At 44.2% G+C, this 15,900-nt stretch overlaps 2 protein-coding genes across 2 annotated transcripts; both read right to left on the bottom strand.

Moving 5' to 3' along the window:
• Positions 1 to 7,818: 7,818 nt before the first annotated feature.
• On the bottom strand, positions 7,819 to 8,445 carry Pigy (phosphatidylinositol glycan anchor biosynthesis class Y; the record flags this gene model as incomplete). Its single annotated transcript, XM_050131795.1, is given in 2 exon segments — positions 7,819 to 8,364; positions 8,367 to 8,445. Coding segments are annotated over 2 exon segments (204 nt in total), but the record flags the coding sequence as incomplete, so codon positions are not given.
• Pyurf (PIGY upstream open reading frame) lies at positions 7,819 to 10,636 on the bottom strand. The gene is made up of 2 exons (XM_050131809.1): positions 10,351 to 10,636; positions 7,819 to 8,653 (listed from the first exon to the last, which is right to left on the bottom strand). The coding sequence occupies exons 1-2, from the start codon at positions 10,545 to 10,547 to the stop codon at positions 8,512 to 8,514; spliced, it is 339 nt and encodes a 112-aa protein (XP_049987766.1). The 5' UTR covers positions 10,548 to 10,636; the 3' UTR covers positions 7,819 to 8,511.
• Positions 10,637 to 15,900: the final 5,264 nt, after the last annotated feature.

Here is a 15,900-nt window from a genome sequence, read left to right as displayed (position 1 = left end):
CATTGAGGCAGTCTCCTATGAATATGAAGTTAGGCTACCAGGCAGTAAGGGCCAGCTAGCCTCCTGCCTCTGCACTCTGAAGTGCTGGGGCTATAAAGGGGTAGGTAACTATACCCATGTTTTAAATGTGGGCTTTCAGCATTTGAAATAAGGTTCTCATGCTTGAGAAAGTACTTTACCCACAATTCACCGCCCCCCAACCTCATAACTTTATATAAGCAGAAGGTTTTCTTTTTTTTGTTGTTTTATTTATTTATTTTTTTTTTTTGAGTAGAGAAGTGTTTATTTCATCCTACATCTCTCACAACATACTCCATCACTTAGGGAAGTAAAGGCAGGAATCCAAGGCAAGAGGCTGCAGTCAAGAACTGCAGCAGAAGCTGTGGAGGAATGCTGTTTACTGTCCTGCTTCTTTTGCACCCCAGGACTCCTTGTCCATGAATGGTACCACACTCAGTAGGATTAGCCCTTCCACATCAGATATCACAATACTGTGGCCCACAGAATTAACAAATTAAGGCTCATAGAGACTGAAGCAACACCCACTCGGTATGAGTCTGAGCCAGGTACTCTCCATATACCTTATGGCTGTGTAACTGGCTGTTTTGTGGGACTCCCAAAAGTGGAAGTTAACTATGTCCCCAACTCTTTTGCCTGTGCTTGGGACCCTTTTCCTCCTACTGTGCTTGTCCAGTCTCCATATGAGGGTTTGTGCCTAGTCTTAATGTAACTTGTTAGGTCATGTTCTGTGGATATTCCTGCGAGGCCTTGTTTAACATATGCATTATTTTAAAACCCTATTCTATTTCTTTTTTTTTTTATTGAAAGAAAAAAATTCCGCCTCCTCCCAGCCTCCCATTTCCCTCCCCCTCCTCCCACTCCTCTCCCCCTCCTCCCACTCCTCTCCCCTCCCCCCACTCCTCTCCCCCTCCCTCTCCAGTCCAAAGAGCAGTCAGGGTTCCCTGCCCTGTGGAAAATCCAAAGTCCTCCCCCCTCTGTCCATGTCTAGGAAGGTGAACATCCAAACTGGCTAGGCTCCCACAAAGCCAGAACATGAAGTAGGATCAAAACCCAGTGCCATTGTCCTTGGCTTCTCAGCAGCCCTCATTGTCCGCCATATTCAGAGAGTCCGGTTTTATCCCATGCTTTTTCAGTCACAGTCCAGCTGGCCTTGGTGAGCTCCCAGTAGATCAGCCCCACTGTCTCCGTGGGTGGGTGCACCCCATGTGGTCCTGACTTCTTCACTCATGTTCTCCCTCCTTCTGCTCCTCATTGGGACATTAGGAGCTCAGTCCGGTGCTCCAGTGTGGGTCTCTGTCTCTATCTCCATCCATCGCCAGATGAAGAGCAGAAGGTTTTCTAGCTCTTAAAGTGAGTGTGAGATGTTAACTGGGCTGAAATGATAAGACACACTGGTAAGTTCCCAGTAGTACTTGAGTACTTGACAAGTAGTAATTGAATTCAGTGGAGTGTTAAAAAAGGATGTGAAGATTGGAGGGCCCTGCATTGGGGAGAAATTGGGGGTAAATATGATTGAGGTAATATAAATTGTCTAAGAATAAATAAAAACACTAAAAATTAGAAAGGCTTGTCTGAGTCATGTATTTGTTCAGGAAGTAACTGCCTGCTTTGTACTAAGTTATTTTAGCAATGTCGTGACAGCCAGGCGTGATGGCTCATGTCTTCAATCCCAGCACCCAGGAGGCGGGAGGAGTTAGAGGAGCTTCAGCCTGAGCTTCTACACCCTGCCTTAAGCAAACAAGAGGGTAGGAGAGATGCCTCAGGAGTTAAGAGCACTTATGGCACTGTCTATAATCAGAGATCACAATATCAACACATTTGGTGGTTCACACATACTTGAAACTCCAGGTCCAAGAGATCCACTGTTCCTTTTGAGCCTCCATGTCACCTGTACATACATACATGTGAGTACATACACACAGACATACATAAATCTTTAAAAATTAAACAAAAATGCTGTAATGATAATCTACCATACACGAGGCACTGTAATTCATTTGAAACACTCAAAGGAAAGCAAAATTTTGGAACCAGAGTGTACTGTCTAGACTAGTAGTTCTCAACCTGTGGGTCACGACCCCTTTGGGAGATAGGACAACCCTTTAACAGGGGTCACCTAAGACCTTTGGAAAGCCCAGATGTTTATATTATGATTCATAATAGTAGTAAAATTACAGTTACAGAAGTAGCAACAAAAATAATTTTATGGTTGGGTGTCACCACAACATGAGAAACTGTATTAAAAGGTCACAACATTAGGGGTGTTGAGAATCACCGGTCTAGACTGAAAACAGAAAACAGGCTATCATAATACAATGTACAATACTAAAATATAGAGTGCCTTTTAAATTGACACAAAATTTCACACACTTAGGGGCAAGATTATGTATATATTGTACGATGATCAAATAAGGAAACTAATTTCTCTCCCCGTGAACACTTTGTTGTTAGAGATATTCCTTGTACTTTATAAAATGCCACCAAGTTTAGTCACCTTATTGTGTTCAGAACATTATTATTTATAGATCATAACTGAGACATATGGTACTTCAAAGAGTAAAAGCTCTCAGCCTAAGGAACTAGAATTTTATGCATTTTGGTTCCTGCTGTGTGTTTGTTTTGAAAAACAGATATTTGCTCAAAATCAAGAGGCATGTTAGACATTAATAAAGAAAACTAAAGCCAACTTTCTGGATTGTTGCATTTTAGTCTAATGAATAGATGCTATTAAATTATTTTATTTCCAATTAAAAACTAGTGGTACAAAAAATAGTATCCTGATACAAGGAAAGAAGGCAAGCAATATTTTTGGATCTCCAGTTTTAGTCATGTATCCATGCTACTTGAAATCATTCATGTTTCTTCCCTTGAGAGCAAGCTGCAATAACACCCAGAAACCCGAGTGAAGCATCATTTGTGTGCTCCTTGTCATGAAATGTAAGAGGGATCCTGAATTTTGGACCAGATTGGAAGGTAGAAAAGACAGGACAAATTAGAGTTCCATGTTAATGCTGATACCAAACACCGGGTGTTTACAGACAAGAACAGTGGTTCCCAGCCTTCCTAATGCTGCAACTCTTTAATACAGTGCTTCAGGCTGTGGGGACCCCAAGCATAAAACTACTTCATTGCTACTTTACAACTGTTATTTTGGGTACTAATATGAATCGTAATGTAAATATCTGATATGGAGGATATCTGATCTTTGATCCACAAAAGGTTGAGACCCACAGGAAAAGAATGAACAGTGAGCATGTTAGCTTCCATGTGGCCACACAGGCACACAGGCACTTAACCAGACATAACTCTGTGCTGTCCTGATTGACTCATTCTGCAAAACATTATTTTCCCACATTGAATTCCCTGTGGATATAAGCAGAATGTTTGTGAGAATGTAAATCTATCTCTTACACTGAGAATTGTGAAGCAGTAAGACTCTCATCAAACACACAAGAATGACCATTAACGAGACAGCAGTCACACTTTCTAGAGTTAACTTAGAGAACGTTCTCCCCTATGGACATGTGTAGAACTCCAAGTACTTTTGTAGGCTGTGAGGGCAGAAATCCATCTCCCCTGTTTATCACTTCATCATGTCCTTTGTTCTACAGAGGGCTCATTATTTGAGATTACCCGCAAGGACTCTCACAGCCTGCCCGGAGCAATGATGAGAAATGCCCTCTCTCCCTTTCTGGTGGTTATGTGTACTTGCATTAGATTTTAATTCTAGAGACATTTTTTTTTTTTTAGCAATACTTCTAAAGTATTGTCTAAAATGGTGAAAAATAAGCCTTTCATGACCATCAAGAAACAAAATCATGTGCTCACACATGGTATACGTTTGATGTATTCTTTAGCCTAATATTGTTGCTCCTTTATAACTTCTGAGTCAGGGGTCATTGAGGTCATGTCAAACAACGGCCTTGGGTGGGTGCCCTAGGTTCCCAACAACCCCAGATGTCTCTCTGTAAAGGAGCCTGAATATCGCTGATGAGAAGAGCTAGCTTCAGTTTGGAGATTTGGTAAGGCAGCCCCAATTATCTCCTTGTAGATTCAGAGAACATGAAAGAATAGAATATTCAGGATTTCTAGTTCATTGGTTACATTGTTTATCACTTACCTCTTCTTAGTCATCTTTTACAACTTTTGAATAAAATATTAAAAATAATTTTAAACCCCTTACAGTAGGAGCAATAAAACCATTTAAAAATAAATCATCTTAGTATTATTTAGAAAATTTATTTGAACCATGATGTCAATGGTGTAAAATATTTTTGTCACTTGAGCATGAAAGATAACATGCTACTCTGTGGCTATTAATAGCCTAGTCATTACCTTAATTAGGTTAGTTTGAATCTTTTATTTTTTTCTTGGAGAAGGGTCTTGCTTTCTTATGAGTTTATTCAGATACACAGAAAACAATAAAAGGTAGGTAGATTTCTATGTCTGGTATTACCCTGTGCTGGATAGTTTTATGTTAACTTGACACAAGCTAAAGTTATCTGAGGGGAGGGAACTTCAATTAAGAAACTGTCTCTATTAGATTGGGCTGTAGGCAAGTCAATAAGACATTTTCTTCATTAGTGATTGATGGGGGAGGGCCCAGCCCTTTGTGACTAATTCCATCCCTGGACTGGTTGGTGGTCCTGGTTCTGTAAGAAAGCAGGCTGAACAAGCCATAAGAACAACCCAGTAGTTAGCACCCCTCTGTGACCTCTGCATCAGTTCCTGCCTCCAGATTCCTACCCTGTTGGAGTTCCTGTCCCGGCTTCCTTTGATGATAAACAGTGATACAAAAGTACAAGTTAGATAACCCCTTTCCTCCCTGTCTTAATCAATGTTCTATCGCAGTGACGAGACACCATGTCTGCGACACTTATGAAAGAGCACATTTAAGTGAGGCTTGCTTACAATTTCAGAATTTAATCCACTATCCTCATGGCAGATAAGCGTGGTGGCATGCAGGAAGACACGGTAGCTGACAATTCTACATCTGGATAGAAGGCAGAGGAGCCTGGGATTGGCTTGGCCTTTTGAAACCTCAAAGCCCTCTCCCAGTGACACACTTCCTCCAACAAGGCCACACCTCCTAATCCTTTCAAATAGTGACACTTTCTGGTGACCAAGAATCACCCAGGTGGTACTGGTCTTGAAGGCATGAAAAGTAACTGAGGTTTGGCACTCTGAGAGGCCAGGAGAGGTCACTGGTGAAGATGTAGCCTCAGTTGAAGGCCCAGGATTGAAAGGACCATGTAGTGAAGTTGAGGCTTGGCACCATGAAGACAGCCTATGAGAGGCTATTGGTGAAAGAGCAGCCCAGTTGCTACAGAAGACCCTAGAGTTTTGGAGATGCAAGTACCATGGGACGACCACCAAGAACAGCAACAGTTGCGGAGTGGAGACAACTGGCGCCTAGAAGACAAGCTATGAGTGGTGCAGAGAAGAGTCAGAGAGGTGACCCAAGACCTCTGGAGGAGTCCAGCACTGCGCATGAATCCCAGACATTGAACACTGGGTTTTCACTTTGATTTGATTGTAACTGTGTCCTGGCTCTTCCCTCTTGAAAAAAGCACTTACTTTTTATTTTACAGCAGTTCGCAGCTCGGACTTTGAATTTTAAAAGATGTTGGTTTTAAGAGACTGACCATTTTAAAGAGGCTGAACTTTTAAATGTTTAAACTCGAGGAGAGTGGGGATTTTTAGTTGTTTATATTTTTGATGTGAGATTTTGTGGATGAATGAGAAAAGAAGGGTTATGGCTTAACTGTGATGTGTTTGCCAGTCAAGTTGGCAAGGGGTCTATTGTACTGGATAGTTTTATGTCACTTGACACAAGCTGGTCATGTGGAAGGCTGGAGCCTCAATAGAGAAAATGCCTCCCTAAGATTGCACTGTAAGGAAGCCTGAAGGACGTTTTAAGTAGTGATTGATGAAGGGCCCAGCCTGTGGTGGATGGTGCTAGCCCTTGCTAGTGGTCCTAGATTCTATAAGTAGGCTGAGCAAGCCTTGAGAACAAGCCAGTAATCAGCGCCCTCCAGGGCCTCTGCATCTGCTCCTGCCTCCAGGTCCCTGCCTTGCTTGAGTTCCTATTTTGATTTACTCTGCTAACGAACAGTGATATGGAAGTGTAAGCCAAATAAACCCCTTCCTCCCCAAATTGCTTCTGGTCATGGTGTTTCATGGCAGCAATAGAAACCCCAACCTAGACATACCTACCAACAATTATTTTCTGAGTACTTAGTAGTACATATTAATTATGCAAAATGAATTTCATATTTTCATCCATGTATATAATGTATTTTCATCATGTTTAACCCCCTCCCACTGACCCACTTCCTCTTCCCCATTCTCTTCTACTTACTTGTCTTCTTTGGTGCCCCATGAGCTTAATTAAAGGGTTTTCTAGTTCAAGTTGTTGTTAATTGAATTCCTGATCCTACCTGCACCTCTCAAGTGCTGGGTTTCAGAAGGACTCCCTGAATCGGGTCCATATTGATATTCTTGTTTGTGCATCCATAAAATGGTGCTATTAACACCTCTCTAGGTTCTGAGATTAAAGACTATGTACTATGCCAATAACCACACCTGGGGTGATTTGTATGAGCAGATTCTATGGTGAGAGACAGGAGGTAAACACTGAGCTCCCTCAGAGATAACTTGTCAGCTTCCTAACATGATTAAGTTCAACAGCTGCACCTGACTTTTGAGATTAACACTAGCTTCACCAGCAAAACTGTTCATTGGCCAGTTTCCAGTTGGTTAAATGTGAAACTCAGGGTTAAAAACTCCACTTCAGGGACCGAGATGCTATACAGCCCTCTAGTTCAGTTCTGTGTTGCCACTGGGCAATTTAAGAATGTGACTTATAAACCAGGCGGTGGTGGCACACACCTTTAATACCAACTTAGGAGGCAGAGGCAGAGAAATCTCTGTGAGTTCAAGACCAGCCTGGTCTACAAGAGCTAACTAGGACAGGCTCTAAAGATACAGAGAAACCCTGTCTCAAAAAACAAAAACAGCACCACCAACAAAACCCAAACAAAAAAATAATGTGACTTCTACTTCATTATATTGACAATACAATAGGAAACATATATGACAGGTTGTAATTTTCTCTTGACAGGCAGAATCATTGTAAATCTTTTAATAAACTACTTTAGGATGCTGGTTCGTAAGAACCAATTCGGGAGCCAGTGAAATGATTCAGATAAAAGTATCCCCCAAGCTTGACTACCTGAGTTGAAGCCCCAGCACCCACATGGTGCAAGGAGAGAATCAACTCCACAAAGCTGTCCCGTGACTACTCCATGCTATGCCCCTCCCCCACACAAACAGAAGGTAGATTCATCAGATAGGCGTGGACTATTTCTGTGGCTACACACTTGCCTGGCATGCACAAGGTCCTGGGCTGGTTACATTTATAAGCAATTCCTTAAGGTAAAGATGGAAGCATTCTATGCTTCTAAAGCAGACACTGCTTTGCTTGCCCCAATTCTGTTCCAATTGTAGAGAACCAAAGCTCAAGCCTTTAGGGCTTACCAAATTTCCCAGGGCAGAAATAACTAAGTGTACCTTGAAAGGTATCTCTAAACTTAAACGGACATAATTGGCTTCCCATTCCTGACCTTACCTACTGGAGGTATCTTGCTTCTCTGAGAAATTCAACTACTTTGAATATTAAGTGCCTCCAAAAATAAAATGTAGTTACATAAGATAACATTTTCTCTTACGACCAGACTCTTGAGACAAAAGCATTCATTCAGACACCCTCCCACCCCAGCAAACTGAGTTTTGTGGTAAACTGTAAACATTTTATTTTATTATTGATGTAAGCATGTGATGTCAAAGTAATGGAGGTAATTTTACACACTCAGAATTTTCTAAGTACTTAAGCTTGTCACTGACCTTGAAATAAGCAAACAGTCTGAATGACTAATCTTTAAATGACTGGGATGAGAAGCAGGCCTCAGTCGATGACTTCAGTTGTCAATCTACACTGAGATATTTTGCTGAAATTCTGATACAGCAGTTATAAGTGTGAATCCAAATGCTGAGGACAGTACATGCACAAAAACTTCCCCAGCCTGTCTCATGGACTTAGCCTGACAGAAGCAAGACAAGTCTTTTTGTACTGGTTTACATGTAATTTCCACAGATGCTGCCTTAGACCTCTTACTAATGTACACGTCATCCTGACTCTGGTTGCATGTACTACGCTTTAGAGCCATCTAGGTCCGCAGGTGGAAGAACACACACATACTGGCATGGCAGTTGGCAAGAGCAGACTGGAAAAGCAAAGCCCGGATGTGCTGGTGCAGCCCTGTGGGAAATTCTCCTCCAGAAAGCAGATCAGAAAAGGCCTGCTAAGGGGAGCAGTAGAAGAGTCAAGCAGGCAGAAGTGAACGACTGTTCTTCCCCAGCTGCCCTTCCTTGTTTTAAAGGTAGACAGTATTACGAGAACTCAGTAGTCACACTTTTAACAATCACAGTCTAATGTTGCTCCGCTTCTTCTTGCTTCTTATTTTGACGTATTGTCCTCGCTGCCTGTGGTATCATGTTAGGGATCCCATCAATGATTGGATATGCTATTCCCAACTCTTCATTAATCAATTCATTTGTCGATGCTTCATATCTGAGGGAGAAAAAGAACACAATGAACTGTGAGAAATCAAAGGTCAGAGGAGCTTGATAATCAATAAATAGACCATCTATCCAATTCTTGATAGCTACTCCTCCAGCAGTTTTCGTCTTACAGGCACTAAGCCAACCCAACCATTTCTCTTAGAAAACCATGTTACAATCTGTAGTTGTTCCCACTAGAATCAGTAATTTCTCCTATTATCTTTTATAAACTTCATTCCCAAGTTATGCCTTAACATTTTCAGACTACTTAGAAAAGATGTCTACATCTTATGCCAGTATTCCTTCCTTGCTATGGTCAACCCCAAAACACTCCAAAAGGAAGAAACAAAAACTTCCTCTGTTGATGTAAATGCTAGGGAGACTTTTATGAGACAACAGAAAGACGTCACTGAGAATCAACACATACAAATAAAAGCCTGAACGGGGAGAGGGCACAAAGGAAGGAAGTCTAGAAAGCAGCAAGTCCGCAGTGAGCTAGCTACACAAGTAGACAGTAAAGCAAATGGTGATTTCAAGATTTAGGGAAACCAAACAAGTTCTTCACTACAAAGGGACCAATCTAGAAGGGGAAAATGATGATAAAAATCACTAGTAACTTGCAACCTGAAGATAACCATGTTTTATCATTTATGCATCTTGTTAATGCTGTCTATTATTCTGTTTCTGGAGTCTGGAACTGTGGCTGTATTTCCTCCCCAAACCAGCTGGAGGTTAAAATGTAATGAAAACCTGCTAGGCCACAACTAGAAGCATGGGACAATGCACAGTCAGATCAAGAGTGCCAGGCATCAGGTGTATAGGTACAGCACTTCACAAGACTTTGGAAACTACTATATGTGTATACACATAATAGTATTTTGTATTAAATAGTGAATAGTTCTGGATTTGTCCCGAGTCTCTATGGTTCATATGCGTGGCCGAACACTGGAAACAAGAGATGGGGGTGGGGTGGGGAGGGGCGTTCATTCCTGTAATCTCCTGCTCTCAGAGAGCTGAGACAGGAAGAGTACCACAACTTGCTAGCTGGGAAGGGCAATACAAAATATCCAAACCTGTCTCAAAACAAACAAACAAACAAACAAAACAAACAACAACAAAAAGCAAAGATGAAGAAAAAGGCTGGGAAGATGTAGGTAGGTCAATAAAGTATTTGCAATGTAAATGCAAGGAACTAAGTTCTGATCCTCAGTAAGTAGTAAGCTTATTCCTGCGAAGTGATGTGAAGCCCCTGCTCAATTCGCCCCGGGGTTCTGAGGTTCCTCCCTAAAATAAATTGGGGAAATACTGACGACAACGAATGCACGGTGACCTTTGGCTTCTGATGCAGCTCGTGAACTCTCACACACAGAAAAAGGAGACAGAAGGAAGGGAGAGACACGGCGAGGGCAAGGGGGGGGGGAGGAAAGGGGAGAAGAGAGTGAGAAAGAAAGAAAGGAAGAAAGGTCCAGACGCTGGCCCTGATACTCTGCTTCAACAGGTTCTGAAAAGAGGACAGTCTGAGAAACCCTGTCTTTCTTGAAGCCACTGCAGAGCCCGACAAACGCCCGGCTCCCGTCATGGGCAGGACTGACCCCAGCAAAAGGGGCGGCCCGGCGACCCGCAGCCAGGGAGTGGGCTCTGGACCTGTTGGCTGTGGCCGCTGGGTCACCACCCTTCCACGGGGAACAGGCGGCCGGCGACTCTCACCTAAGCGGCTTCTTGGAAAGCGGACACACGAGGAACTGCAGCAGCGCGGGGTGGAAGGTGCGGGGCTCCTCCGCTTTGTCGCTCCGGTCAGCGAAGGACCTGGCCCTAGGCGCCAGCAGATACCTCCCGGCGACCGCAGACGGTGCGCGCGGCCCCCGCAGCATCGGGGTGAGCCTGCAGCACGCGGTGACCAGCATGACCGCGCCGAACTCCAACGCCGCTCGCTTCCCCCGCACCGACCCGCCGGGTCACCCTGGCCAGGCCCCGCCCCCTCTGCGCTCTGCCGAATGCAGTCCCAGCACAGCCAGCGCTGCCGCTGTGGTTCCGGGAGCAGGACTGGCGTTCCGGAGTCAGTGACTGTGCCTTCGCTTTTACGAAACTGTGAACGAAACCACTGTTCATTCGGGTGTCCAACTTTTCTGTAAGGCTAATCACAGATGCCAAGGGCCGGACTCCGGTCACACAGTGCTAGGCTTCGACTCGCGGGGTTATCTTCAGAGTCTTCAAGCACAAGCGTACTGTGTTAGAAGCAACAGCTTGTTTAATGTTAATCCTTTTTCGGTTTCCGTCCCCATTCAGAAGTTTAAGAACCTGAGAAGAATGGCTTTGTTCTGGTACTCTGTAAGCCGTGAAGGCTTTTAAAACCTAGGTTTGTTAACTGTGACTACCGTGATAAAGCACAACTAATTCATTCCTGTAAGCCGACTAGCTCTTCTCAACCTGTGAGTGGAGACCTTGTGGTCCAGTGACTTTTTCGCACTGTCCATAGAAAAAATACAGTTTTGAAGTATAAATGAAAATAATTTTATGGTTGCGCGCGGGGGTTGGGGGGTTCACCACAACATAAAGAACTGTGTTAAAAGGTCACAGCATTAGGAAAGTTGAGACCCACAGCTGCAAGAAGGCTGTCTGGGAAAGGAAGCAGACATATGTCCCTTAGTCAAAGGGTCCACTAGCTTGGGTGTTGACTCCAACTTTGCATGGGTATGATGCCTGTTTGATTTTCCTTATACAGTTGGGAGGTAGGAGGTAGGCAAGAACTTGGGCCCAGACAGTTCCACATTTCTAAGCCAGACAACTCAATTTCCTCATTGCTATAATAAAATAATTCAATTTCCTTATAGGTATGCTAAGATCAATAACTGTCCTGACTATGAACTGAAGTTGGGGTGAGCATTGGGGGGAACCTTCTCTATTTAAGATTCTATAAGACTAGCCTGCCCTGTGGTGGTGCACACATTTAATCCCAGAACTCAGGAAGCAGAGGCTGCCAGGTCTCTGAGTTTGAGAGTGTGAGTCTAGCCTAAGCAACACAGAGGAACCCCGTCTCCAAACAAAAGAAAAAGATTCTACAAAGCTGGAGGACAGAATAGAACCCTTCATGATTGTGGAGAATTGGAATGTGCCAGGCCCTGAGCCAGATTCTCTTCAGCTGTCTTTAGATGCCTTCTTAGCCATTCACTGCCTACCTCAGCGTCTGACCTAACATTCCGTTGGAAATGTACTACCAGCCCACTGTCAGCTAATGTGAAAGAGAATCCCCAGAAGGAAGCTGTGCCTGCACAGACTGGCTGACCGGTTAGAGCTTCAGAGATGGGAAGAAGCTGGAAGGCCTCAAGTCCAGAGCCAATGTGTATTGGGAGCATCTTGAGCCCCCTTAGGAGCCACTTATTACTCTCCTCTGTACCATGACCTGACACCTTTGTGGCCAAAAGAATATATGAACAGAGCCCTAGTTTCCATCCATCAGAAGGATCTGCCAGACAACAGCTAGGGTCTATCACAGTTTTCCTTACTTGGCTGTAGCCCACCTGCTTGATGTACCCACTAATATATTTTTATGATCTTTAAAAAAAAACTTCTGATAAAAGTTCATAAAACTGCTAATGAGATAGGATTAGAAGGACATAGGTAGGCAGGAAAAGTGAAAATGGCTCCCTAAGATGGTGGCTTCTTCTTCCCAGACAAAAGTGGACTGGGCAGTAGTGGCACACACCTTTAATCCCAGCACTTGGGAGGGAGAGGTAGGTGGATCTCTGTGACTTTGAAGCTGGTCTGGCCTACAAGAGCTAGTTCCAGGACAGGCTCCAAAAACTACAGAGAAATACTGTCCCCCCAAAAATCAAAAAAAGGATAGCATAAGGGTATGTATTTAAACAGGACCAGTAGAGGAAAAGGAAGAACCCAAAAGCCTTATAAAACACCCAACTGAAGGTTTAGTGCATTCCCAGCTTCCGGGCTTCTCCATCCCAAAGGGAGCTCTTTGCAATAAAGCTGTCACTTTTGCTTTCTCCACAGCTCTGCCTTGTCTTTCCCTGACATTCAACTCCTTGTCATCCCATAGAATGAACTCAGAGACTCTCTAAATGACTACCAGCACCCCATTACATCTCTTGGAGGTTCGCCTGTGATTTGAGAAGACCTCTACTCAAGATAGCTATATCTTACTAAAAATTACAATGGACTCAGAAGTGGTCATGATCTTCTGGCACTCCGAGGGCCTCTTTGGAGTGAGGGAACCCTGTGACCATGATTAACATGGTTTGAACCCCAGGTCAACCCCCACCTCCACTGGGAGTAAGGAGAGTAGGGCGATCTGGCTCTGATACAAGAGCACGCTTTGAACTCAGATGACTAAATGGAGTCTTCTCCTTCAAAAACTAGGGCGGGACAATCAGAACTCAAGAGATATTGCAAACTGAACCCCGAGAAAGCAAGCATGTTTCCAGAGAGGGAAGAGGGCAGATTTCTCACTTGATAGACCTGGAAAGGTCTGTGGGGAAATAATTTCTTGATTGATCCCCTAGCTTTTGAGCCCCCGAGAATGAATGGACGAGTGTAGGCCCCTGGGGATAGGCTGTCTGGGGGGAAGGAGCAACTCACTCAGTTCTCTGTTTCTCAAGCCGCTCTAGCACATAGTGAGTCCTGAAGATTTCTGATGTACTGAAAAGAAAGTGATGGCAAGCGTGCCTTGGAAGTGGGTCGTGCCTGGAATCCAAGTGGGGGCAGCTAAGAGTGAGCTACTGTGTAGGAAATCTTTTCTGGCTGCTGGCACTTCTTTGGGGCCTTAGCTGCTGTGGTGAACCCATATGGCTACTGGAAAACTTGTCTTTGCTCTTCCTTAGAGCTCTCAAAAAGTACAAATGTTTCCACTTAAAGCTTTGTCACTATATGTGGCATGTGAAGGAAAGGACATGGGTATCAGAATGAGGGCCTCACTTAGCTGGATTGTCTGGCAAATGACAACTCTGACCTTACAAATACCTCCCCCCCACACCCTTTCTTCAGCCCGGGCTCCACTGTGTCCCTGAGTGTGTGCAAAGCTCTCTGCTGTCTTTGCAAAAGACACTGGGCTCTGGAGGTCCCCCAGCTGATGTGGGAGTGCGGAAGAAAACGGCAAGGATTATTAACAGTAAGGCTGTGGGTGGGGTGCGGCAGAAGGCTTGCTCAGCGTGTGCTAAGGCCTGAGTTCTAGTCCCAGCACTGAATAAAACAAGTTGCAGCTAACGTCTCCACAGTCTGGGTGTAGGCTATGTGCCAGCTGAACAGACTTCTTGCTCGGTGAAATTTACATGGATTCTGTGGGTCCCTGTGTTTCCTAACCATTGCCAATAAGGGAAGCATCCTCCAGAAGCAATGGGCATGGGGTGCACAAGTTGTAGCAGAAACCACTCATTGGGGTTAGGCTGGGTGTGGTTGGCACATGCCTTGAATCCCAGCACTCAGGAGGCAGTCACAGACAGATTTCTGTACATTTGAGGCCAATATAGACTACAGAGCAAGTTCTAGGATAGCCAGGGCTATACAGAGAAACCCGGTCTTGAAAAACTAATACCTCAAACCCCCAAACAAAACAAAAACAAAAAACAAAACAACAACTCTGAAGTCGGACTTCTGGGTTCAGAGCACCTTGGGTGGTTCTCCTTGCACATGCTCACTTTCTATGGCTATGAGGGGGTTGGTGGTGTCCAGTTTCACTAAATAAATCCACTACTCTGCCCCCCCAGTGCAACCTTCCCATCACAAACCCCACTCCTTAGCCTTTCCAGCCTGGTTGCTATGGCAAGGGGAAGTTGGAGGATACTGTTATCCTAGTAGCCAAGAGTGCCCTTGCAGTTACCCACTGGCTGAACCATGGGCCCGTCTATTCTGATGATCCTTAAGACTCTGGCCACTGTCCTCTCAATTAGATACTCCCTACTATAGAGGCTTTTTCCTGTTGAGGATCCAACCTCTCTGTGACTGATATGCTTCCTACAAGAAATAAAATGTCAAATTAAGAGGTTTGAGAGTTGGTGGCATTAAAATTATCTTAGATGTAGCAGTATAGGGTACCTAAACTTGAATCAGGGACAAAAGAGTAATATGCCCTGAAGAAAAAAAAAGAAAAGAAAACTGGGATATGACAGGAGACTGAGCCATGGGTCGGTGTGGAAATCCCACTACCTGCTCTGGCCTCTACCCTGGACAGGCTAGACTGCACCCATTGTCCCTTGTTAGCAGGTGGTCTAGATAGGGAAAGAGCAACCTTGACCCAAGACCTCTCTATCTTTCCTCCTCCATTTCCTTGTAGATGGGACAGACTGGTTCCAAGATTCATCCAATGTCAGCACCCTTATCCAACAAAGCTCAGAATTAGACCCTCAAACCAAAATCCCTTTCTTTTGTCAGAAGACATAGCTCTTAGCTGATGACAAATAAATAAATAAATAAAATGGCCACCTCAATGAACCCTCAGTTATAATACTATCCTTCAAATGGATCAATAATGCAAAGAGAGAGAAAATAAGCCCAGGTCCACTTTGTTCAACTTTTCTTTTCTCTTCAAGACTACCCAAAGGTGGGTCACAATTATCAGCTAGATTCCACTATTTTGATGGTCAATGTTTCTACTTCTCTACCTGAAATAAGGCGATTACATACATACCCATATATCTCTGCCACCTGACTCATCGCTCCCTGGCTCCTACAAAAGCCATGTATTACCATCTGACCCACCCTGGCTCTCCTGGAGCCCTGTCCACCATACACTGAAGGTCCTAGAAGAGTTCAACCCAAAGATCCCACACCTCATTTCCAGAGGCCCCTGGAATGCTTCCTTTGAAGGAGTTGATGAGAAAATTCACACCCTCCTATGGTAATAGTGCCTTCTATTAGCAGAGCTTAAATAACACAAGGATGCACTTACCAAGCCCTGCTCTGGTGTTGCCCACCCAGCTCTGATTTTCCCTCTACATCACCAAGAGAAAGGAACTTCCCTGAGATTCCTGATCTAGCTGATAGGACCCATGCCACAAGCAGTGAGATACCTTAGCAAGAACTTGAACTGGTGGCTAAGGGGTAGCCAGGATGCCTAAGGGAAATCAAAGTCATAGTGTTCCTGGCCCCTGGAGCACATAAATTAACCCTGGGAAGTCAACTCATTGCATATACCCTCCTCAACACTGGGACATACTTAACTCAAAAGGACAGCAGAATTGTGAAATATCAAGTTTGTCTACCGGAAGGACCAGAGGTGCCGTTTAAGGTCTGTCCCTCCCTCAGTCCTGC

Source organism: Alexandromys fortis, unplaced genomic scaffold (assembly GCF_014885135.2).
Source record: "Alexandromys fortis isolate MF-2015 unplaced genomic scaffold, M_Fortis_MF-2015_v1.1 scaffold_343, whole genome shotgun sequence".
NCBI lineage: Eukaryota > Metazoa > Chordata > Mammalia > Rodentia > Cricetidae > Alexandromys > Alexandromys fortis.
This window is presented reverse-complemented; position numbering and strand designations above follow the sequence as displayed.